The sequence below is a fragment of the Nothobranchius furzeri genome, chromosome 19 (genome assembly GCF_043380555.1).
Source record: "Nothobranchius furzeri strain GRZ-AD chromosome 19, NfurGRZ-RIMD1, whole genome shotgun sequence".
Lineage (NCBI taxonomy): Eukaryota > Metazoa > Chordata > Actinopteri > Cyprinodontiformes > Nothobranchiidae > Nothobranchius > Nothobranchius furzeri.
This window is the reverse complement of record NC_091759.1, coordinates 6,304,314-6,330,540: the sequence shown is the minus strand read 5'-3', so window position 1 is coordinate 6,330,540 and position 26,227 is coordinate 6,304,314. Positions and strand designations below refer to the sequence as shown.

General features: G+C 31.8%; 1 protein-coding gene across 1 annotated transcript; it reads right to left on the bottom strand.

The window, feature by feature from the left end:
• Positions 1-22,428: 22,428 nt before the first annotated feature.
• LOC139064213 (uncharacterized) lies at positions 22,429-25,390 on the bottom strand. The gene is made up of 3 exons (XM_070547264.1): positions 24,699-25,390; positions 22,948-23,070; positions 22,429-22,850 (listed from the first exon to the last, which is right to left on the bottom strand). The coding sequence occupies exons 1-3, from the start codon at positions 25,294-25,296 to the stop codon at positions 22,429-22,431; spliced, it is 1,143 nt and encodes a 380-aa protein (XP_070403365.1). The 5' UTR covers positions 25,297-25,390.
• Positions 25,391-26,227: the final 837 nt, after the last annotated feature.

The window sequence follows — 26,227 nt, the reverse complement described above, 5'->3', positions numbered from 1 at the left end:
ATAAAACGCCAAGCTATAGTATGTTTCCTGAAAATGTAGAAAAAAAACAACATACTATAGTATGTATCTTGAAAATGTGGAGAAAAAACATACTGTAGTATTTGCCCTGAAAAAGTATAAAACACAACATACTTTAGTATGTGTCCTGAAAATGTGTAAAAAAACATACTTTAGTATGTGTCCTGAAAATGTATTAAAAAACATACTGTAGTATGTGTCCTGAAAAAGTATAAAAAAACAACATACTGTAGTATGTGTCCTGAAAAAGTATAAAAAACAACATACTATAGTATGTGTCATGAAAATGTATAGAAAGCCAAGCTATAGTATGTTTCCTGAAAATGTATTAAAAAACAACATACTACAGTATGTATCTTGAAAATGTAGAGGAAAAACATACTGTAGTATTTGCCCTGAAAAAGTATAAAACACAACATACTTTAGTATGTGTCCTGAAAAAGTATAAAAAAACAACATACTGTAGTATGTGTCCTGAAAAAGTATAAAAAACAACATACTATAGTATGTGTCATGAAAATGTATAAAAAGCCAAGCTATAGTATGTTTCCTGAAAATGTATAAAAAAACCAACATACTATAGTATGTATCTTGAAAATGTAGAGAAAAAACATACTGTAGTATTTGCCCTGAAAAAGTATAAAAAACAACATACTTTAGTATGTGTCCTGAAAATGTGTAAAAAAAACATACTTTAGTATGTGTCCTGAAAATGTATTAAAAAACATACTGTAGTATGTGTCCTGAAAATTTATAAAAAACAACGTACTATAGTATGTGTCATGAAAATGTATAAAACGTCAAGCTATAGTATGTTTCCTGAAAATGTAGAAAAAAAACAACATACTATAGTATGTATCTTGAAAATTTGGAGAAAAAACATACTGTAGTATTTGCCCTGAAAAAGTATAAAACACAACATACTTTAGTATGTGTCCTGAAAAAGTATAAAAAAACAACATACTGTAGTATGTGTCCTGAAAAAGTATAAAAAACAACATACTATAGTATGTGTCATGAAAATGTATAAAAAGCCAAGCTATAGTATGTTTCCTGAAAATGTATAAAAAAACAACATACTATAGTATGTATCTTGAAAATGTTGAGAAAAAACATACTGTAGTATTTGCCCTGAAAAAGTATAAAAAACAACATACTTTTGTATGTGTCCTGAAAATGTGTAAAAAATACTTTAGTATGTGTCCTGAAAATGTATTAAAAACATACTGTAGTATGTGTCCTGAAAAAGTATAAAAAACAACGTACTATAGTATGTGTCATGAAAATGTATAAAAAGCCAAGCTATAGTATGTTTCCTGAAAATGTAGAAAAAAAACAACATACTATAGTATGTATCTTGAAAATGTAGAGAAAAAACATACTGTAGTATTTGCCCTGAAAAAGTATAAAACACAACATACTTTAGTATGTGTCATGAAAATGTGTAAAAAAACATACTTTAGTATGTGTCCTGAAAATGTATTAAAAAACATACTGTAGTATGTGTCCTGAAAAAGTATAAAAAAACAACATACTGTAGTATGTGTCCTGAAAAAGTATAAAAAACAACATACTATAGTATGTGTCATGAAAATGTATAAAAAGCCAAGCTATAGTATGTTTCCTGAAAATGTATAAAAAAACAACATACTATAGTATGTATCTTGAAAATGTAGAGAAAAAACATACTGTAGTATTTGCCCTGAAAAAGTATAAAAAACAACATACTTTAGTATGTGTCCTGAAAATGTGTAAAAAATACTTTAGTATGTGTCCTGAAAATGTATTAAAAACATACTGTAGTATGTGTCCTGAAAAAGTATAAAAAACAACGTACTATAGTATGTGTCATGAAAATGTATAAAAAGCCAAGCTATAGTATGTTTCCTGAAAATGTATAAAAAAAACCAACATACTATAGTATGTATCTTGAAAATGTAGAGAAAAAACATAGTGTAGTATTTGCCCTGAAAAAGTATAAAAAACAACATACTTTAGTATGTGTCCTGAAAATGTGTAAAAAAACATACTTTAGTATGTGTCCTGAAAATGTATTAAAAAACATACTGTAGTATGTGTCCTGAAAATTTATAAAAAACAACGAACTATAGTATGTGTCATGAAATTGTATAAAAAGCCAAGCTATAGTATGTTTCCTGAAAATGTAGAAAAAAAACCAACATACTATAGTATGTATCTTGAAAATGTTGAGAAAAAAACATACTGTAGTATTTGCCCTGAAAAAGTATAAAACACAACATACTTTAGTATGTGTCCTGAAAATGTGTAAAAAAACATACTTTAGTATGTGTCCTGAAAATGTATTAAAAAACATACTGTAGTATGTGTCCTGAAAATGTGTAAAAAAACATACTTTAGTATGTTTCCTGAAAATGTGTAAAAATACTATAGTATGTGTCCTGAAAAAGTATATAAAATAAACATACTATAGTATGTGTCTTGAAAATGTATTAAGTAACATCAAGAGTCAAGAGTCAAGAGTCAAGAGTCATTTATTGTCATATTCTCCACATGTGCGGGACATACAGAGAAATGAAATTCAGTTTCAGCACACACAATTCAAAGATCAGACATACGTGGGTAAGACACATAACAAGAATTGGTGACTGCGGTCATTCGCAACATGAGTCGCGCTACCTTAATAGTTAGATGAAAAGGGTGTTACATGAGGAAAGTTCAGGGAGGGGAAAAAAAGGCATTAACAGGGTTACACCAGCAGGGTTTAGCACTCCAATGCAAAAAAACACCCGACATGGAAGCACAGACAGCACGTGTACAACATCAGAGTCCAATGGGGAGGTGGGGGTGGGCGGGATCCTGAAGCCTCCAATGGGAGCTGCCACTGCGGCGCATCGACCAGCTGCAGAACAACAGGTGGGAGGGAGAGATAAGGAACAGAGAGCACATTGAGGTCCCTGCAGATATAGCCTGAAGGGAGAGGGTGAAGGTCGGGACACAGCATCTGTCGGCATTCCTCCTTTTGTGGGGGTGTGTTGAGGCAGCCTTGAGAGGCTGCTATGGCGTCAGATAAGGATAAACATAACTTTGTTTAGGGTAGACAGAGATAATCTTCCCCTCCGTCTTGTAGTCTCTAAGTGGTCATTCATGTCCACCAGTGAAGCCAATTTTACATTCCACATCCCCGCATCGTCCGGCGACCCTCTCCGAGATCAAATCCATCTTGCGCACTAACACAGGCAACGCCGCAAGGACATTGTCCAGCTTACGGTTCACCTCGAGTAACGTCCCAGTCTGTGAGGTCACCGCACGAGCGGCACATTCCGTGGGTACGGGTCGCACTCCAATCGTTCCCGTCTTCCCAAATTTCCAGAAAACCAGATATCCTCCCACTCCAATCAGAAGAAATCCAGTGATCATCAGGCCGAATATCCACAAATCTTCCACGTCCTCGATGGACAGCTGAGAGAGGCACACGATTCGCCAGACCTCCCAAGAATCGAGTGCATATCCCGATGCGAATGTCCCCTCGGGACAGGTGGGAGCCCCCTTCTCCGTTCTCATCGTAGAGAAAATTTTGTCAATCACGTTGAATGACCAATTAATTAAGTCCATATTTCCAAAAAGAGAGTAGTGGTTTCAGGAGAAATGCAGAGAAGTGCTCTGTAGGCAGACAGGACAAGAGCCTTGGGGAAGCCGATAAGGGAGCTGAGAAAAAAGCGTCTGTACTCTCTGAAGGCTGAAGTATACTGTGGTATGTGTCCTGAAAAAGTATAAAACACAACGTACTTTAGTATGTGTCCTGAAAATGTATAAAAAAATACTTTAGTATTTGTCCTGAAAATGTATTAAAAAACATACTGTAGTATGTGTCCTGAAAAAGTATAAATAACAACGTACTATAGTATGTGTCATGAAAATGTATAAAAAGCCAAGCTATAGTATGTTTCCTGAAAATGTATAAAAAAACCAACATACTATAGTATGTATCTTGAAAATGTAGAGAAAAAACATACTGTAGTATTTGCCCTGAAAAAGTATAAAAAACAACATACTTTAGTATGTGTCCTGAAAATGTGTAAAAAAACATACTTTAGTATGTGTCCTGAAAATGTATTAAAAAACATACTGTAGTATGTGTCCTGAAAATTTATAAAAAACAACGTATTATAGTATGTGTCATGAAAATGTATAAAACGCCAAGCTATAGTATGTTTCCTGAAAATGTAGAAAAAAAACAACATACTATAGTATGTTTCTTGAAAATGTGGAGAAAAAACATACTGTAGTATTTGCCCTGAAAAAGTATAAAACACAACATACTTTAGTATGTGTCCTGAAAAAGTATAAAAAAACAACATACTGTAGTATGTGTCCTGAAAAAGTATAAAAAACAACATACTATAGTATGTGTCATGAAAATGTATAAAAAGCCAAGCTATAGTATGTTTCCTGAAAATGTATAAAAAACCAACATACTATAGTATGTATCTTGAAAATGTAGAGAAAAAATATACTGTAGTATTTGCCCTGAAAAAGTATAAAAAACAACATAATTTAGTATGTGTCCTGAAAATGTATTAAAAAACATACTGTAGTATGTGTCCTGAAAAAGTATAAAAAAACAACATACTGTAGTATGTGTCCTGAAAAAGTATAAAAAACAACATACTATAGTATGTGTCATGAAAATGTATAAAAAGCCAAGCTATAGTATGTTTCCTGAAAATGTATAAAAAAAACAACATACTATAGTATGTATCTTGAAAATGTAGAGAAAAAACATACTGTAGTATTTGCCCTGAAAAAGGATAAAACACAACATACTTTAGTATGTGTCCTGAAAATGTGTAAAAAAACATACTTTAGTATGTGTCCTGAAAATGTATTAAAAAACATACTGTAGTATGTGTCCTGAAAAAGTATAAAAAAACAACATACTGTAGTATGTGTCCTGAAAAAGTATAAAAAAACAACATACTATAGTATGTGTCATGAAAATGTATAAAAAGCCAAGCTATAGTATGTTTCCTGAAAATGTATAAAAAAAACAACATACTATAGTATGTATCTTGAAAATGTAGAGAAAAAACATACTGTAGTATTTGCCCTGAAAAAGTATAAAACACAACATACTTTAGTATGTGTCCTGAAAATGTGTAAAAATACTATAGTATGTGTCCTGAAAAAGTATATAAAATAAACATACTATAGTATGTGTCTTGAAAATGTATTAAGTAACATACTGTGGTATGTGTCCTGAAAAAGTATAAAACACAACTTACTTTAGTATGTGTCCTGAAAATGTGTAAAAAACATACTTTAGTATGTGTCCTGAAACAGTATAAAAAAACATACTTTAGTATGTGTCCTGAAAATGTGTAAAAAAATACTTTAGTATGTGTCCTGAAAATGTATTAAAAAACATACTGTAGTATGTGTCCTGAAAAAGTATAAATAACAACGTACTATAGTATGTGTCATGAAAATGTATAAAAAGCCAAGCTATAGTATGTTTCCTGAAAATGTATAAAAAAACCAACATACTATAGTATGTATCTTGAAAATGTAGAGAAAAAACATACTGTAGTATTTGCCCTGAAAAAGTATAAAAAACAACATACTTTAGTATGTGTCCTGAAAATGTGTAAAAAAACATACTTTAGTATGTGTCCTGAAAATGTATTAAAAAACATACTGTAGTATGTGTCCTGAAAATTTATAAAAAACAACGTACTATAGTATGTGTCATGAAAATGTATAAAACGCCAAGCTATAGTATGTTTCCTGAAAATGTAGAAAAAAAACAACATACTATAGTATGTATCTTGAAAATGTGGAGAAAAAACATACTGTAGTATTTGCCCTGAAAAAGTATAAAACACAACATACTTTAGTATGTGTCCTGAAAATGTGTAAAAAAACATACTTTAGTATGTGTCCTGAAAATGTATTAAAAAACATACTGTAGTATGTGTCCTGAAAAAGTATAAAAAAACAACATACTGTAGTATGTGTCCTGAAAAAGTATAAAAAACAACATACTATAGTATGTGTCATGAAAATGTATAGAAAGCCAAGCTATAGTATGTTTCCTGAAAATGTATTTAAAAACAACATACTACAGTATGTATCTTGAAAATGTAGAGAAAAAACATACTGTAGTATTTGCCCTGAAAAAGTATAAAAAACAACATACTTTAGGATGTGTCCTGAAAATGTGTAAAAAAACATACTTTAGTATGTGTCCTGAAAATGTATTAAAAAACATACTGTAGTATGTGTCCTGAAAAAGTATAAAAACAACGTACTATAGTATGTGTCATGAAAATGTATAAAAAGCCAAGCTATAGTATGTTTCCTGAAAATGTATAAAAAAACCAACATACTATAGTATGTATCTTGAAAATGTAGAGAAAAAACATACTGTAGTATTTGCCCTGAAAAAGTATAAAAAACAACATACTTTAGTATGTGTCCTGAAAATGTGTAAAAAACATACTTTAGTATGTGTCCTGAAAATGTATTTAAAAACATACTGTAGTATGTGTCCTGAAAATTTATAAAAAACAACGTACTATAGTATGTGTCATGAAAATTTATAAAACGCCAAGCTATAGTATGTTTCCTGAAAATGTAGAAAAAAAACCAACATACTATAGTATGTATCTTGAAAATGTAGAGAAAAAACATACTGTAGTATTTGCCCTGAAAAAGTATAAAACACAACATACTTTAGTATGTGTCCTGAAAATGTGTAAAAAAAACATACTTTAGTATGTGTCCTGAAAATGTATTAAAAAACATACTGTAGTATGTGTCCTGAAAAAGTATAAAAAACAACATACTATAGTATGTGTCATGAAAATGTGTAAAAAAAACATACTTTAATATGTGTCCTGAAAATGTATTAAAAAACATACTGTAGTATGTGTCCTGAAAATTTATAAAAAACAACGTACTATAGTATGTGTCATGAAAATGTATAAAAAGCCAAGCTATAGTATGTATCTTGAAAATGTAGAGAAAAAACATACTGTAGTATTTGCCCTGAAAAAGTATAAAACACAACATACTTTAGTATGTGTCCTGAAAAAGTATAAAAAAACAACATACTGTAGTATGTGTCCTGAAAAAGTATAAAAAAACAACATACTATAGTATGTGTCATGAAAATGTATAAAAAGCCAAGCTATAGTATGTTTCCTGAAAATGTATAAAAAACCAACATACTATAGTATGTATCTTGAAAATGTAGAGAAAAATTATACTGTAGTATTTGCCCTGAAAAAGTATAAAAAACAACATAATTTAGTATGTGTCCTGAAAATGTGTAAAAAAACATACTTTAGTATGTGTCCTGAAAATGTATTAAAAAACATACTGTAGTATGTGTCCTGAAAATTTATAAAAAAAATAACGTACTATAGTATGTGTCATGAAAATGTATAAAAAGCCAAGCTATAGTATGTTTCCTGAAAATGTAGAAAAAAACCAACATACTATAGTATGTATCCTGAAAATGTAGAGAAAAAACATACTGTAGTATTTGCCCTGAAAAAGTATAAAACACAACATACTTTAGTATGTGTCCTGAAAATGTGTAAAAAAACATACTTTAGTATGTGTCCTGAAAATGTATTAAAAAACATACTGTAGTATGTGTCCTGAAAAAGTATAAAAAAACAACATACTGTAGTATGTGTCCTGAAAAAGTATAAAAAACAACATACTATAGTATGTGTCATGAAAATGTATAAAAAGCCAAGCTATAGTATGTTTCCTGAAAATGTAGAAAAAAAACAACATACTATAGTATGTATCTTGAAAATGTAGAGAAAAAACATACTGTAGTATTTGCCCTGAAAAAGTATAAAACACAACATACTTTAGTATGTGTCCTGAAAATGTGTAAAAAACATACTTTAGTATGTGTCCTGAAAATGTATTAAAAAACATACTGTAGTATGTGTCCTGAAAAAGTATAAAAAAACAACATACTGTAGTATGTGTCCTGAAAAAGTATAAAAAACAACATACTATAGTATGTGTCATGAAAATGTATAAAAAGCCAAGCTATAGTATGTTTCCTGAAAATGTATAAAAAAAACAACATACTATAGTATGTATCTTGAAAATGTAGAGAAAAAACATACTGTAGTATTTGCCCTGAAAAAGTATAAAACACAACATACTTTAGTATGTGTCCTGAAAATGTGTAAAAATACTATAGTATGTGTCCTGAAAAAGTATATAAAATAAACATACTATAGTATGTGTCTTGAAAATGTATTAAGTAACATACTGTGGTATGTGTCCTGAAAAAGTATAAAACACAACTTACTTTAGTATGTGTCCTGAAAATGTGTAAAAAACATACTTTAGTATGTGTCCTGAAACAGTATAAAAAAACATACTTTAGTATGTGTCCTGAAAATGTGTAAAAAAATACTTTAGTATGTGTCCTGAAAATGTATTAAAAAACATACTGTAGTATGTGTCCTGAAAAAGTATAAATAACAACGTACTATAGTATGTGTCATGAAAATGTATAAAAAGCCAAGCTATAGTATGTTTCCTGAAATGTATAAAAAAACCAACATACTATAGTATGTATCTTGAAAATGTAGAGAAAAAACATACTGTAGTATTTGCCCTGAAAAAGTATAAAAAACAACATACTTTAGTATGTGTCCTGAAAATGTGTAAAAAAACATACTTTAGTATGTGTCCTGAAAATTTATTAAAAAACATACTGTAGTATGTGTCCTGAAAATTTATAAAAAACAACGTACTATAGTATGTGTCATGAAAATGTATAAAACGCCAAGCTATAGTATGTTTCCTGAAAATGTAGAAAAAAAACAACATACTATAGTATGTATCTTGAAAATGTGGAGAAAAAACATACTGTAGTATTTGCCCTGAAAAAGTATAAAACACAACATACTTTAGTATGTGTCCTGAAAATGTGTAAAAAAACATACTTTAGTATGTGTCCTGAAAATGTATTAAAAAACATACTGTAGTATGTGTCCTGAAAAAGTATAAAAAAACAACATACTGTAGTATGTGTCCTGAAAAAGTATAAAAAACAACATACTATAGTATGTGTCATGAAAATGTATAGAAAGCCAAGCTATAGTATGTTTCCTGAAAATGTATTAAAAAACAACATACTACAGTATGTATCTTGAAAATGTAGAGGAAAAACATACTGTAGTATTTGCCCTGAAAAAGTATAAAACACAACATACTTTAGTATGTGTCCTGAAAAAGTATAAAAAAACAACATACTGTAGTATGTGTCCTGAAAAAGTATAAAAAACAACATACTATAGTATGTGTCATGAAAATGTATAAAAAGCCAAGCTATAGTATGTTTCCTGAAAATGTATAAAAAACCAACATACTATAGTATGTATCTTGAAAATGTAGAGAAAAAATATACTGTAGTATTTGCCCTGAAAAAGTATAAAAAACAACATAATTTAGTATGTGTCCTGAAAATGTATTAAAAAACATACTGTAGTATGTGTCCTGAAAAAGTATAAAAAAACAACATACTGTAGTATGTGTCCTGAAAAAGTATAAAAAACAACATACTATAGTATGTGTCATGAAAATGTATAAAAAGCCAAGCTATAGTATGTTTCCTGAAAATGTATAAAAAAAACAACATACTATAGTATGTATCTTGAAAATGTAGAGAAAAAACATACTGTAGTATTTGCCCTGAAAAAGGATAAAACACAACATACTTTAGTATGTGTCCTGAAAATGTGTAAAAAAACATACTTTAGTATGTGTCCTGAAAATGTATTAAAAAACATACTGTAGTATGTGTCCTGAAAAAGTATAAAAAAACAACATACTGTAGTATGTGTCCTGAAAAAGTATAAAAAAAACAACATACTATAGTATGTGTCATGAAAATGTATAAAAAGCCAAGCTATAGTATGTTTCCTGAAAATGTATAAAAAAAACAACATACTATAGTATGTATCTTGAAAATGTAGAGAAAAAACATACTGTAGTATTTGCCCTGAAAAAGTATAAAACACAACATACTTTAGTATGTGTCCTGAAAATGTGTAAAAATACTATAGTATGTGTCCTGAAAAAGTATATAAAATAAACATACTATAGTATGTGTCTTGAAAATGTATTAAGTAACATACTGTGGTATGTGTCCTGAAAAAGTATAAAACACAACTTACTTTAGTATGTGTCCTGAAAATGTGTAAAAAACATACTTTAGTATGTGTCCTGAAACAGTATAAAAAAACATACTTTAGTATGTGTCCTGAAAATGTGTAAAAAAATACTTTAGTATGTGTCCTGAAAATGTATTAAAAAACATACTGTAGTATGTGTCCTGAAAAAGTATAAATAACAACGTACTATAGTATGTGTCATGAAAATGTATAAAAAGCCAAGCTATAGTATGTTTCCTGAAAATGTATAAAAAAACCAACATACTATAGTATGTATCTTGAAAATGTAGAGAAAAAACATACTGTAGTATTTGCCCTGAAAAAGTATAAAAAACAACATACTTTAGTATGTGTCCTGAAAATGTGTAAAAAAACATACTTTAGTATGTGTCCTGAAAATGTATTAAAAAACATACTGTAGTATGTGTCCTGAAAATTTATAAAAAACAACGTACTATAGTATGTGTCATGAAAATGTATAAAACGCCAAGCTATAGTATGTTTCCTGAAAATGTAGAAAAAAAACAACATACTATAGTATGTATCTTGAAAATGTGGAGAAAAAACATACTGTAGTATTTGCCCTGAAAAAGTATAAAACACAACATACTTTAGTATGTGTCCTGAAAATGTGTAAAAAAACATACTTTAGTATGTGTCCTGAAAATGTATTAAAAAACATACTGTAGTATGTGTCCTGAAAAAGTATAAAAAAACAACATACTGTAGTATGTGTCCTGAAAAAGTATAAAAAACAACATACTATAGTATGTGTCATGAAAATGTATAGAAAGCCAAGCTATAGTATGTTTCCTGAAAATGTATTTAAAAACAACATACTACAGTATGTATCTTGAACATGTAGAGAAAAAACATACTGTAGTATTTGCCCTGAAAAAGTATAAAAAACAACATACTTTAGGATGTGTCCTGAAAATGTGTAAAAAAACATACTTTAGTATGTGTCCTGAAAATGTATTAAAAAACATACTGTAGTATGTGTCCTGAAAAAGTATAAAAACAACGTACTATAGTATGTGTCATGAAAATGTATAAAAAGCCAAGCTATAGTATGTTTCCTGAAAATGTATAAAAAAACCAACATACTATAGTATGTATCTTGAAAATGTAGAGAAAAAACATACTGTAGTATTTGCCCTGAAAAAGTATAAAAAACAACATACTTTAGTATGTGTCCTGAAAATGTGTAAAAAACATACTTTAGTATGTGTCCTGAAAATGTATTTAAAAACATACTGTAGTATGTGTCCTGAAAATTTATAAAAAACAACGTACTATAGTATGTGTCATGAAAATTTATAAAACGCCAAGCTATAGTATGTTTCCTGAAAATGTAGAAAAAAAACCAACATACTATAGTATGTATCTTGAAAATGTAGAGAAAAAACATACTGTAGTATTTGCCCTGAAAAAGTATAAAACACAACATACTTTAGTATGTGTCCTGAAAATGTGTAAAAAAACATACTTTAGTATGTGTCCTGAAAATGTATTAAAAAACATACTGTAGTATGTGTCCTGAAAAAGTATAAAAAACAACATACTATAGTATGTGTCATGAAAATGTGTAAAAAAAACATACTTTAATATGTGTCCTGAAAATGTATTAAAAAACATACTGTAGTATGTGTCCTGAAAATTTATAAAAAACAACGTACTATAGTATGTGTCATGAAAATGTATAAAAAGCCAAGCTATAGTATGTATCTTGAAAATGTAGAGAAAAAACATACTGTAGTATTTGCCCTGAAAAAGTATAAAACACAACATACTTTAGTATGTGTCCTGAAAAAGTATAAAAAAACAACATACTGTAGTATGTGTCCTGAAAAAGTATAAAAAAACAACATACTATAGTATGTGTCATGAAAATGTATAAAAAGCCAAGCTATAGTATGTTTCCTGAAAATGTATAAAAAACCAACATACTATAGTATGTATCTTGAAAATGTAGAGAAAAATTATACTGTAGTATTTGCCCTGAAAAAGTATAAAAAACAACATAATTTAGTATGTGTCCTGAAAATGTGTAAAAAAACATACTTTAGTATGTGTCCTGAAAATGTATTAAAAAACATACTGTAGTATGTGTCCTGAAAATTTATAAAAAAAATAACGTACTATAGTATGTGTCATGAAAATGTATAAAAAGCCAAGCTATAGTATGTTTCCTGAAAATGTAGAAAAAAACCAACATACTATAGTATGTATCCTGAAAATGTAGAGAAAAAACATACTGTAGTATTTGCCCTGAAAAAGTATAAAACACAACATACTTTAGTATGTGTCCTGAAAATGTGTAAAAAAACATACTTTAGTATGTGTCCTGAAAATGTATTAAAAAACATACTGTAGTATGTGTCCTGAAAAAGTATAAAAAAACAACATACTGTAGTATGTGTCCTGAAAAAGTATAAAAAACAACATACTATAGTATGTGTCATGAAAATGTATAAAAAGCCAAGCTATAGTATGTTTCCTGAAAATGTAGAAAAAAAACAACATACTATAGTATGTATCTTGAAAATGTAGAGAAAAAACATACTGTAGTATTTGCCCTGAAAAAGTATAAAACACAACATACTTTAGTATGTGTCCTGAAAATGTGTAAAAAACATACTTTAGTATGTGTCCTGAAAATGTATTAAAAAACATACTGTAGTATGTGTCCTGAAAAAGTATAAAAAAACAACATACTGTAGTATGTGTCCTGAAAAAGTATAAAAAACAACATACTATAGTATGTGTCATGAAAATGTATAAAAAGCCAAGCTATAGTATGTTTCCTGAAAATGTATAAAAAAAAACAACATACTATAGTATGTATCTTGAAAATGTAGAGAAAAAACATACTGTAGTATTTGCCCTGAAAAAGTATAAAACACAACATACTTTAGTATGTGTCCTGAAAATGTGTAAAAATACTATAGTATGTGTCCTGAAAAAGTATATAAAATAAACATACTATAGTATGTGTCTTGAAAATGTATTAAGTAACATACTGTGGTATGTGTCCTGAAAAAGTATAAAACACAACTTACTTTAGTATGTGTCCTGAAAATGTGTAAAAAACATACTTTAGTATGTGTCCTGAAACAGTATAAAAAAACATACTTTAGTATGTGTCCTGAAAATGTGTAAAAAAATACTTTAGTATGTGTCCTGAAAATGTATTAAAAAACATACTGTAGTATGTGTCCTGAAAAAGTATAAATAACAACGTACTATAGTATGTGTCATGAAAATGTATAAAAAGCCAAGCTATAGTATGTTTCCTGAAATGTATAAAAAAACCAACATACTATAGTATGTATCTTGAAAATGTAGAGAAAAAACATACTGTAGTATTTGCCCTGAAAAAGTATAAAAAACAACATACTTTAGTATGTGTCCTGAAAATGTGTAAAAAAACATACTTTAGTATGTGTCCTGAAAATTTATTAAAAAACATACTGTAGTATGTGTCCTGAAAATTTATAAAAAACAACGTACTATAGTATGTGTCATGAAAATGTATAAAACGCCAAGCTATAGTATGTTTCCTGAAAATGTAGAAAAAAAACAACATACTATAGTATGTATCTTGAAAATGTGGAGAAAAAACATACTGTAGTATTTGCCCTGAAAAAGTATAAAACACAACATACTTTAGTATGTGTCCTGAAAATGTGTAAAAAAACATACTTTAGTATGTGTCCTGAAAATGTATTAAAAAACATACTGTAGTATGTGTCCTGAAAAAGTATAAAAAAACAACATACTATAGTATGTGTCATGAAAATGTATAGAAAGCCAAGCTATAGTATGTTTCCTGAAAATGTATTAAAAAACAACATACTACAGTATGTATCTTGAAAATGTAGAGGAAAAACATACTGTAGTATTTGCCCTGAAAAAGTATAAAAAACAACATACTTTAGGATGTGTCCTGAAAATGTGTAAAAAAACATACTTTAGTATGTGTCCTGAAAATGTATTAAAAAACATACTGTAGTATGTGTCCTGAAAAAGTATAAAAAACAACGTACTATAGTATGTGTCATGAAAATGTATAAAAAGCCAAGCTATAGTATGTTTCCTGAAAATGTATAAAAAAACAACATACTATAGTATGTATCTTGAAAATGTAGAGAAAAAACATACTGTAGTATTTGCCCTGAAAAAGTATAAAAAACAACATAATTTAGTATGTGTCCTGAAAATGTGTAAAAAAACATACTTTAGTATGTGTCCTGAAAATTTATTAAAAAACATACTGTAGTATGTGTCCTGAAAATTTATAAAAAACAACGTACTATAGTATGTGTCATGAAAATGTATAAAACGCCAAGCTATAGTATGTTTCCTGAAAATGTAGAAAAAAAACAACATACTATAGTATGTATCTTGAAAATGTGGAGAAAAAACATACTGTAGTATTTGCCCTGAAAAAGTATAAAACACAACATACTTTAGTATGTGTCCTGAAAATGTGTAAAAAAACATACTTTAGTATGTGTCCTGAAAATGTATTAAAAAACATACTGTAGTATGTGTCCTGAAAAAGTATAAAAAAACAACATACTGTAGTATGTGTCCTGAAAAAGTATAAAAAACAACATACTATAGTATGTGTCATGAAAATGTATAGAAAGCCAAGCTATAGTATGTTTCCTGAAAATGTATTAAAAAACAACATACTACAGTATGTATCTTGAAAATGTAGAGGAAAAACATACTGTAGTATTTGCCCTGAAAAAGTATAAAAAACAACATACTTTAGGATGTGTCCTGAAAATGTGTAAAAAAACATACTTTAGTATGTGTCCTGAAAATGTATTAAAAAACATACTGTAGTATGTGTCCTGAAAAAGTATAAAAAACAACGTACTATAGTATGTGTCATGAAAATGTATAAAAAGCCAAGCTATAGTATGTTTCCTGAAAATGTATAAAAAAAACAACATACTATAGTATGTATCTTGAAAATGTAGAGAAAAAACATACTGTAGTATTTGCCCTGAAAAAGTATAAAAAACAACATAATTTAGTATGTGTCCTGAAAATGTGTAAAAACATACTTTAGTATGTGTCCTGAAAATGTATTTAAAAACATACTGTAGTATGTGTCCTGAAAATTTATAAAAAACAACGTACTATAGTATGTGTCATGAAAATGTATAAAACGCCAAGCTATAGTATGTTTCCTGAAAATGTAGAAAAAAAAACAACATACTATAGTATGTATCTTGAAAATGTAGAGAAAAAACATACTGTAGTATTTGCCCTGAAAAAGTATAAAACACAATATACTTTAGTATGTGTCCTGAAAATGTGTAAAAAAACATACTTTAGTATGTGTCCTGAAAATGTATTAAAAAACATACTGTAGTATGTGTCCTGAAAAAGTATAAAAAACAACATACTATAGTATGTGTTATGAAAATGTGTAAAAAAACATACTTTAATATGTGTCCTGAAAATGTATTAAAAAACATACTGTAGTATGTGTCCTGAAAATTTATAAAAAACAACGTACTATAGTATGTGTCATGAAAATGTATAAAAAGCCAAGCTATAGTATGTATCTTGAAAATGTAGAGAAAAAACATACTGTAGTATTTGCCCTGAAAAAGTATAAAACACAACATACTTTAGTATGTGTCCTGAAAAAGTATAAAAAAACAACATACTGTAGTATGTGTCCTGAAAAAGTATAAAAAACAACATACTATAGTATGTGTCATGAAAATGTATAAAAAGCCAAGCTATAGTATGTTTCCTGAAAATGTATAAAAAACCAACATACTATAGTATGTATCTTAAAAATGTAGAGAAAAAATATACTGTAGTATTTGCCCTGAAAAAGTATAAAAAACAACATAATTTAGTATGTGTCCTGAAAATGTGTAAAAAAACATACTTTAGTATGTGTCCTGAAAATGTATTAAAAAACATATTGTAGTATGTGTCCTGAAAATTTATAAAAAAAAACGTACTATAGTATGTGTCATGAAAATGTATAAAAAGCCAAGCTATAGTATGTTTCCTGAAAATGTAGAAAAAAACCAACATACTATAGTATGTATCCTGAAAATGTAGAGAAAAAACATACTGTAGTATTTGCCCTGAAAAAGTATAAAAACACAACATACTTTAGTATGTGTCCTGAAAATGTGTAAAAAAACATACTTTAGTATGTGCCCAGAAAATGTATTAAAAAACATACTGTAGTATGTGTCCTGAAAATTATAAAAAAACAACATACTGTAGTATGTGTCCTGAAAAAGTATAAAAAACAACATACTATAGTATGTGTCATGAAAATGTATAAAAAGCCAAGCTATAGTATGTTTCCTGAAAATGTAGAAAAAAAACAACATACTATAGTATGTATCTTGAAAATGTAGAGAAAAAACATACTGTAGTATTTGCCCTGAAAAAGTATAAAACACAACATACTTTAGTATGTGTCATAAAAATGTGTAAAAAAACATACTTTAGTATGTGTCCTGAAAATGTATTAAAAAACATACTGTAGTATGTGTCCTGAAAAAGTATAAAAAAACAACATACTGTAGTATGTGTCCTGAAAAAGTATAAAAAACAACATACTATAGTATGTGTCATGAAAATGTATAAAAAGCCAAGCTATAGTATGTTTCCTGAAAATGTATAAAAAAAACAACATACTATAGTATGTATCTTGAAAATGTAGAGAAAAAACATACTGTAGTATTTGCCCTGAAAAAGTATAAAAAACAACATACTTTAGTATGTGTCCTGAAAATGTGTAAAAAATACTTTAGTATGTGTCCTGAAAATGTATTAAAAACATACTGTAGTATGTGTCCTGAAAAAGTATAAAAAACAACGTACTATAGTATGTGTCATGAAAATGTATAAAAAGCCAAGCTATAGTATGTTTCCTGAAAATGTATAAAAAAAACCAACATACTATAGTATGTATCTTGAAAATGTAGAGAAAAAACACAGTGTAGTATTTGCCCTGAAAAAGTATAAAAAACAACATACTTTAGTATGTGTCCTGAAAATGTGTAAAAAAACATACTTTAGTATGTGTCCTGAAAATGTATTAAAAAACATACTGTAGTATGTGTCCTGAAAATTTATAAAAAACAACGTACTATAGTATGTGTCATGAAAATGTATAAAAGCCAAGCTATAGTATGTTTCCTGAAAATGTATAAAAAAAACCAACATACTATAGTATGTATCTTGAAAATGTAGAGAAAAAACATACTGTAGTATTTGCCCTGAAAAAGTATAAAAAACAACATACTTAAGTATGTGTCCTGAAAATGTGTAAAAAAACATACTTTAGTATGTGTCCTGAAAATGTATTAAAAAACATACTGTAGTATGTGTCCTGAAAATTTATAAAAAACAACGAACTATAGTATGTGTCATGAAATTGTATAAAAAGCCAAGCTATAGTATGTTTCCTGAAAATGTAGAAAAAAACCAACATACTATAGTATGTATCTTGAAAATGTTGAGAAAAAAACATACTGTAGTATTTGCCCTGAAAAAGTATATAACACAACATACTTTAGTATGTGTCCTGAAAATGTGTAAAAAAACATACTTTAGTATGTGTCCTGAAAATGTATTAAAAAACATACTGTAGTATGTGTCCTGAAAATGTGTAAAAAAACATACTTTAGTATGTTTCCTGAAAATGTAGAAAAAAAACAACATACTATAGTATGTATCTTGAAAATGTAGAGAAAAAACATACTGTAGTATTTGCCCTGAAAAAATATAAAAAACAATATACTTTAGTATGTGTCCTGAAAATGTGTAAAAAAACATACTTTAGTATGTGTCCTGAAAATGTATTAAAAAACATACTGTAGTATGTGTCCAGAAAAAGTATAAAAAAAACAACATACTGTAGTATGTGTCCTGAAAAAGTATAAAAAACAACATACTATAGTATGTGTCATGAAAATGTATAAAAAGCCAAGCTATAGTATGTTTCCTGAAAATGTATAAAAAAACAACATACAATAGTATGTATCTTGAAAATGTAGAGAAAAAACATACTGTAGTATTTGCCCTGAAAAAGTATAAAAAACAACATACTTTAGTATGTGTCCTGAAAATGTGTAAAAAAACATACTGTAGTATGTGTCCTGAAAAAGTATAAAAAACAACATACTATAGTATGTGTCATGAAAATTTATAAAAAGCCAAGCTATAGTATGTTTCCTGAAAATGTATTAAAAAAACAACATACTATAGTATGTATCTAGAAAATGTAGAGAAAAACATACTGTAGTATTTGCCCTGAAAAAGTATAAAAAACAACATACTTTAGTATGTGTCCTGAAAATGTGTAAAAAAACATACTTTAGTATGTGTCCTGAAAATGTATTAAGAAACATACTGTAGTATGTGTCCTGAAAATTTATAAAAAACAACGTACTATAGTATGTGTCATGAAAATGTATAAAAAGCCAAGCTATAGTATGTTTCCTGAAAATGTAGAAAAAAGCCAACATACTATAGTATGTATCTTGAAAATGTAGAGAAAAAACATACTGTAGTATTTGCCCTGAAAAAGTATAAAACAAAACATACTTTAGTATGTGTCCTGAAAATGTGTAAAAAAACATACTTTAGTATGTGTCCTGAAAATGTGTAAAAAAAATACTTTAGTATGTGTCCTGAAAATGTATTAAAAAACATACTGTAGTATGTGTCCTGAAAAAGTATAAAAAACAACGTACTATAGTATGTGTCATGAAAATGTATAAAAAGCCAAGATATAGTATGTTTCCTGAAAATGTATAAAAAAACAACATACTATAGTATGTATCTTGAAAATGTAGAGAAAAAACATACTGTAGTATTTGCCCTGAAAAAGTATAAAAAACAACATACTTTAGTATGTGTCCTGATAATGTGTAAAAAAACATACTTTAGTATGTGTCCTGAAAATGTATTAAAAAACATACTGTAGTATGTGTCCTGAAAATTTATAAAAAACAACGTACTATAGTATGTGTCATGAAAATGTATAAAAAGCCAAGCTATAGTATGTTTCCTGAAAATGTAGAAAAAAAACCAACATACTATAGTATGTGTCATGAAAATGTATAAAAAGCCAAGCTATAGTATGTTTCCTGAAAATGTATAAAAAAAACAACATACTATAGTATTTATCTAGAAAATGTAGAGAAAAATCATACTGTAGTATTTGCCCTGAAAAAGTATAAAAAACAACATACTTTAGTATGTGTCCTGAAAATGTGTAAAAAAATACTTTAGTATGTGTCCTGAAAATGTATTAAAAAACATACTGTAGTATGTGTCCTGAAAAAGTATAAAAAACAACGTACTATAGTATGTGTCATGAAAATGTATAAAAAGCCAAGCTATAGTATGTTTCCTGAAAATGTATAAAAAAACAACATACTATAGTATGTATCTTGAAAATGTAGAGAAAAAACATACTGTAGTATTTGCCCTGAAAAAGTATAAAAACAACATACTTTAGTATGTGTCCTGAAAATGTATTAAAAAACATACTGTAGTATGTGTCCTGAAAATTTATAAAAAACAACGTACTATAGTATGTGTCATGAAAATGTATAAAAAGCCAAGCTATAGTATGTTTCCTGAAAATGTAGAAAAAAAACCAACATACTATAGTATGTATCTTGAAAATGTAGATAAAAAACATACTGTAGTATTTGCCCTGAAAAAGTATAAAACACAACATACTTTAGTATGTGTCCTGAAAATGTGTAAAAAAACATACTTTAGTATGTGTCCTGAAAATGTATTAAAAACATACTGTAGTATGTGTCCTGAAAAAGTATAAAAAACAACATACTAAGGTATGTGTCCTGAAAAAGTATAAAAAACAACATACTATAGTATGTGTCATGAAAATGTATAAAAAGCCAAACTATAGTATGTTTCCTGAAAATGTATAAAAAAACAACATACTATAGTATGTATCTTGAAAATGTAGAGAAAAAACATACTGTAGTATTTGCCCTGAAAAAGTATAAAAAACAACATACTTTAGTATGTGTCCTGAAAATGTGTAAAAAAACATACTTTAGTATGTGTAATGAAAATGTATCAAAAAACATACTGTAGTATGTGTCCTGAAAAAGTATAAAAAACAACATACTATAGTATGTGTCATGAAAATGTATAAAAAAACAAGCTATAGTATGTTTCCTGAAAATGTATAAAAAAACACTATACTATAGTATGTATCTAGAAAATGTAGAGAAAAATCATACTGTAGTATTTGCCCTGAAAAAGTATAAAAAACAACATACTTTAGTATGTTTCCTGAAAATGTGTAAAAAAATACTTTAGTATGTGTCCTGAAAATGCATTAAAAAACATACTGTAGTATGTGTCCTGAAAAAGTATAAAAAACAACGTACTATAGTATGTGTCATGAAAATGTATAAAAAGCCAAGCTATAGTATGTTTCCTGAAAATGTATAAAAAGCCAAGCTATAGTATGTTTCCTGAAAATGTATAAAAAAAACAACATGCTATAGTATGTATCTAGAAAATGTAGAGAAAAATCATACTGTAGTATTTGCCCTGAAAAAGTATAAAAAACAACATACTTTAGTATGTGTCCTGAAAATGTGTAAAAAAATACTTTAGTATGTTTCCTGAAAATGTATTAAAAAACATACTGTAGTATGTGTCCTGAAAAAGTATAAAAAACAACGTACTATAGTTTGTGTCTGTTACACCCCTCTATGGGCTCAGCTAGGAAGGTGAGGGGAATAAACATAAGATGGACCAGTCTAAACAAAAGTGACCCTCGTTGGGGAGAAAAAGGCTTGTCCAAGCAAGACCAAACTCAAAGTTTCCTTTCAAGGATTTTATTACAAAAAGAAAGTACCAAAAGAAGGGCCAAAACCCTTACCAAACTTAGTTTAAACGAATAACTGAAAATGTCCAGAGGACCAACCACTCTTAAAATTAATCTCCTTTATTTAAAAAGGGAATGAAACGCAAAAGGGGAAAATCCCACCCTTAAATTAACCAAGGTTTGTCTAAAAGACAAAACCAAATGCTGAATTAACTTAGGTTACCCAAACAACAAAAATAGCTCAGGAAACTGAGACTTCAAAAGGGGAATAATCCCCACCTGGTAATTTAAACCACAAGATGGTCTAGCAGACACACCAAAACCAAAACTACCGCTTAACTGCAAATATCCCAAAACACAAAAGGTTCTAAAGCTGCTTCTTTACCAAAAGCCAACAACAACCTGGTATTAACCACACAGTCTCTGGTAACTGCCAACGGGGAGAGAACAAACGTTGCCTCTGCAACTCCAAACATTTCTCTCCCCTGATGAGCTCCAGCTGGCCGCTTTTGAAGGGCCGGCTGATGAGATAAAAAGTCCCAGCTGCTTGTGCCTGCCGCTCCGGCGCTCTCCATGGTGCTGGAGTAAGGACAACATCCCAGAGCGTAGCTGTCCGTGGTGCTGCGCTGCTGCACAGGGAACGGCGCGGAGCACACCTCTGGGCTTCAAAACGGCTGCGGCCGTAACATCCCCACCCTTAAAAGAAAAAAGGAGGGGGTGAGATAAAGAATCTAAAACCATACCTAAGACACCACCATCTTTTTTCTTAAAACGCAAGATACATTTAAAACTCACCAGTATCCTCCATTTACACACAACCAGGGCATCCCGCTAACTGCCTATGGGGGAGCTTCTCTAACTCAACCCTTGCTCTTCATGCGGGTTAAGGCGGGCAGATTAAGCACATGTGTGGGTGTACACATACAAACCAGCGACGACGAGGGGTGGCCCATTGGCAAGCCCGTCCCCCATCACCCTGGGGTGCTGCCGAGATGTCTGCAGGACACAGACAACACTAGCCTCTTGCCGCAACCCTAGAGAAAACAACAAACGGCAACACCCTAAAGAGGGTGAAGCCCTTGCGCCTACAAGGGGCCCTGGAAGGAGGAGTTAAAACAAATTGTATGCATCTGTGATATGTAGTGGTTATTGGACGCTACAGGTTACCATAACTTCGGGACAACTGAGCGGTTCCATCCGGCTTCCTCTCCACCAGACAGGGTGAACTCCAGGGGCTCCTCAACATGATACGCTAACATCTGAGTGGGCACATCATCAAACAGACTTTTCTGGAAAAGGCAGATATACTCCTGTACTTTTCTGTCAGGCGGATCAGAACAAAGAAATCTCTTTTAGAGCTTTCAGGGGACCACGAGGAGTGTGTCCAAACACAAGCTGGGCAGGACTAAAACCAAGAGAATCCTGCACAGCCTCACAAGCAGCAAACAACACAAAAGGCAATCCTTCTTCCCACGTTTTGCTTTTACTTAAGCAATACTTTGTCAGCATTGCCTTTAAAGTTTGGTGCCATCTTTCGAAAGCGCCCTGACTCTGAGGATGATACGCGGATGACATGACATGTGTGATTCCTAAGGTTTTTGTTACCTGTTTGAACAGTTTAGATTTGAAGTTTGTCCCTTGGTCGGTCTGTATTACCTTTGGTAACCCAAAGATGGAGAAGAAATGGGTTAGAGCTCTGATTATAGACCTGGTGGTGATGGAGTTCAGCGGTATGGCCTCCGGAAACCTTGTAGCTGAACACATAAGGGTTAACAAAAATCGCTTTCCTGTTCTAGAAGGAGGTAAAGGTCCCACTCAGTCTAAGATGCCATGGTCAAAAGGCGTACTCACTACAGGAATGGGCTGTAACGGGGCAGGAGGAATGGGCTGGTTCGGCTTTCCTGTCATCTGACAGACATGGCAACGCCGACAGAAGAGAGACACCTCTTTCTTCATCCCTGGCCAAAAGAAATGCTGCAACAACAGTTTATAAGTTTTGTTGACGCCCAAATGGCCAGACCAGTCACTCTCGTGCGCCAAGGAGACCACATGTTCTCTGTAAGAGGATGGAACAATTATTTGTTTCACCAACCCCCATTCCATGCCCTCAGCCGCGGGCTGAGGCCAACAACGCACCAGCACATCATTATCTAATAAATAATGTGTTGTAGTTTTGTCTGTTTTATCTGAAGTGTCCACCTGTTCAAAATAAGGTTTCAGAGTAATATCACTCTTCTGTGCAGCAGAAAGGGTTTCTGCCGTAAGTGGAAAAGGTTCTCCTTGCTGAGGATCAGCATCAGCCTTTTCTCTCTGCTCTTCTGCGTCTGATGACGGAACAAATCCAAGTCCATCATGGGCTGTCTGTTCGGAGTCATCACTGAGGAGTCTCATCAGCATTGAGTCACTTAACTGGATGTCCGCATTATTCCGCGTCTGCGAACGGGTGACAGCACAAGCTGGGTAAAAATGTGAATCAGCAGCACAATTTACATGTTCGGCTTGAGGTTGAGGAACTACTTCTAGAAGAGGTAGCACTTTACCTCCAGCAACATCATTCCCCAACAACACATCAACCCCGTTTACCGGTAAATGGTCACAAATGGCAACATCAAAGCAGCCGCTAACGAGCTGGCATTCCAGGTGAACGCGGTGCACCTGGGCAGGCAGGGATTTCATTTCAATTCCCTGTAACAAAACAGCGTACCCGCGTGAACTACTGGCTGAAAATGGGAGTGCGCTGCTCAGTATTAACGTTTGAGACGCACCTGTGTCTCTCAAAATGCGAAGGTTTTGCTTGTCTGCATCACCAGGAGTCAACGAGATCTCCCCCGAAAAAATAAAGGGTGCAAAACAAGCATCAGGCTCCCTGGCGGCGCACAAGGGTTTAACCACAGGCGACTTTTTAAGGAATGCAACTTCCTTAGGAGCTGCAGTGGGCTTCCCGTTCTTTTTCTGCAACATAAACCAATCCTTAAGAACGTGTCCCGTTCTGTGACAATAGTAACAGGTACGGGTTTCAGGATTTCCGTTTTGAGAGCTTCTTTTTAAGGATTTCTTCATCAAAACGGGCTGAACGTCTTGTCTCTCATCTCTCCTCACAATCTCTCTGTGAGTGAGTGTGAATTCGTCCGCTAAAAGGGACGCAGCTGATAAAGTGCTGACTTTTTGTTCGTTTAAGTAGGTTACCAGTCTCTCAGGCAGCTTACGTTTAAAATCCTCCAAAAGGATAAGCTCTCGGAGGTCACTCAAAGTTTTAATTTTTGTGGACGAACACCATTTATCAAACAGCATGCTTATTTCACGTGCAAATTCCACATGTGTTTGTCCAGCACTTTTCTTAGCTTGTCTGAATTTTTGACGATAAGCTTCTGGGATTAACTCATACGCTTGTAGTATAACAGTTTTCACTCGGTCATAGTCCAAACTATCTGTGACAAGGAGCGCAGACAGAACTTCTAAAGCTCTGCCGCTCAGCTTGCACTGGAGCAGCAGAGACCACACCCCGCGCGGCCACTGCAACGTCTCCGCAATTCTTTCAAAAGCTACAAAATAGCTGTCAACCTCGGTCTCTCTAAATGTAGGCATTAAGGAAATGCACTTACTAATGTCAAAGGCCGGGGTTGTGGCGGGTTGCGGAGCTTTGGTGGGCGTGATATGAAGTCCAGGGTTGGAAAGCTGGGCTTCCAGTTCCAATTTCCTTATTCTCACAGCTGTGTCAGCTTCAATCTCCATCCTCCGAACCTCCAGTTCCATCTGGAGTCTTTTAGCCTGGGCTCTCTCCTCTCTTTCCATGTCCAGACGTGCCAGCCGCACCTGTAATCGTGCGTCTCGAGATCCTTCCGTCGGCGAACCTGGGGAGGTCGGAACAGACTTTCGTACTGTTAGAGGAGTTTTTCCTGTCTCCATCGTCTCACCCTCATGATCCTCCGCAGCAGCAGGGACTTCAGGATCGTCACATTCATCAGGATCTGCAGGAGATCCTTCTGGTTCAGTCTTTGCACCAGACTCATTCTCAGTCTTTAAAATCCCCATGTCCTCCAAATGCTCCACAATGAGCAATTTCAAGTCTTTTTTCAGCACAGGGTTTGGGATGTCAAGAGCAAGGTTGACAGCTATCTGCAGAAGGTCAGCCTTGCGGCAACGCTCCAGCACCCCACGGGATGGAGCCTCCATAAATGTCTCCACACAAAACTGAGCCATGTTTAAGCACAAAACAAAATGACACAACACAAAACAGCGTGGGTTTTGTGTCTTCACAAAACCAACAAAGAGCAAATGTTAAAACTAGGCCAAACGTTTGGCACGGGCTTAACTGATCTAAAACAGGCTATAAACGTGTAATAAAACAGCTATAAATCAGTTAAAATACCGGACGAGCCCCCATTTATGTTACACTCCTCTATGGGCTCAGCTAGGAAGGTGAGGGGAATAAACATAAGATGGACCAGTCTAAACAAAAGTGACCCTCGTTGGGGAGAAAAAGGCTTGTCCAAGCAAGACCAAAATCAAAGTTTCCTTTCAAGGATTTTATTACAAAAAGAAAGTACCAAAAGAAGGGCCAAAACCCTTACCAAACTTAGTTTAAACGAATAACTGAAAATGTCCAGAGGACCAACCACTCTTAAAATTAATCTCCTTTATTTAAAAAGGGAATGAAACGCAAAAGGGGAAAATCCCACCCTTAAATTAACCAAGGTTTGTCTAAAAGACAAAACCAAATGCTGAATTAACTTAGGTTACCCAAACAACAAAAATAGCTCAGGAAACTGAGACTTCAAAAGGGGAATAATCCCCACCTGGTAATTTAAACCACAAGATGGTCTAGCAGACACACCAAAACCAAAACTACCGCTTAACTGCAAATATCCCAAAACACAAAAGGTTCTAAAGCTGCTTCTTTACCAAAAGCCAACAACAACCTGGTATTAACCACACAGTCTCTGGTAACTGCCAACGGGGAGAGAACAAACGTTGCCTCTGCAACTCCAAACATTTCTCTCCCCTGATGAGCTCCAGCTGGCCGCTTTTGAAGGGCCGGCTGATGAGATAAAAAGTCCCAGCTGCTTGTGCCTGCCGCTCCGGCGCTCTCCATGGTGCTGGAGTAAGGACAACATCCCAGAGCGTAGCTGTC

What these genes read in the sequence shown, in the direction of transcription:
- LOC139064213 (XM_070547264.1), bottom strand. Translation starts at nt 25,296, where the DNA reads ATGGCTCAGTTTTGTGTGGAGACATTTATGGAGGCTCCATCCCGTGGG. An exon ending in AACCCCGGCCTTTGACATTA is followed by an intron (nt 23,071 to 24,698) that starts GTAAGTGCATTT and finishes CTGTTGTTGCAG; the next exon opens with CATTTCTTTTGGCCAGGGAT. An exon ending in CGTTACAGCCCATTCCTGTA is followed by an intron (nt 22,851 to 22,947) that starts GTGAGTACGCCT and finishes TTATGTGTTCAG; the next exon opens with CTACAAGGTTTCCGGAGGCC.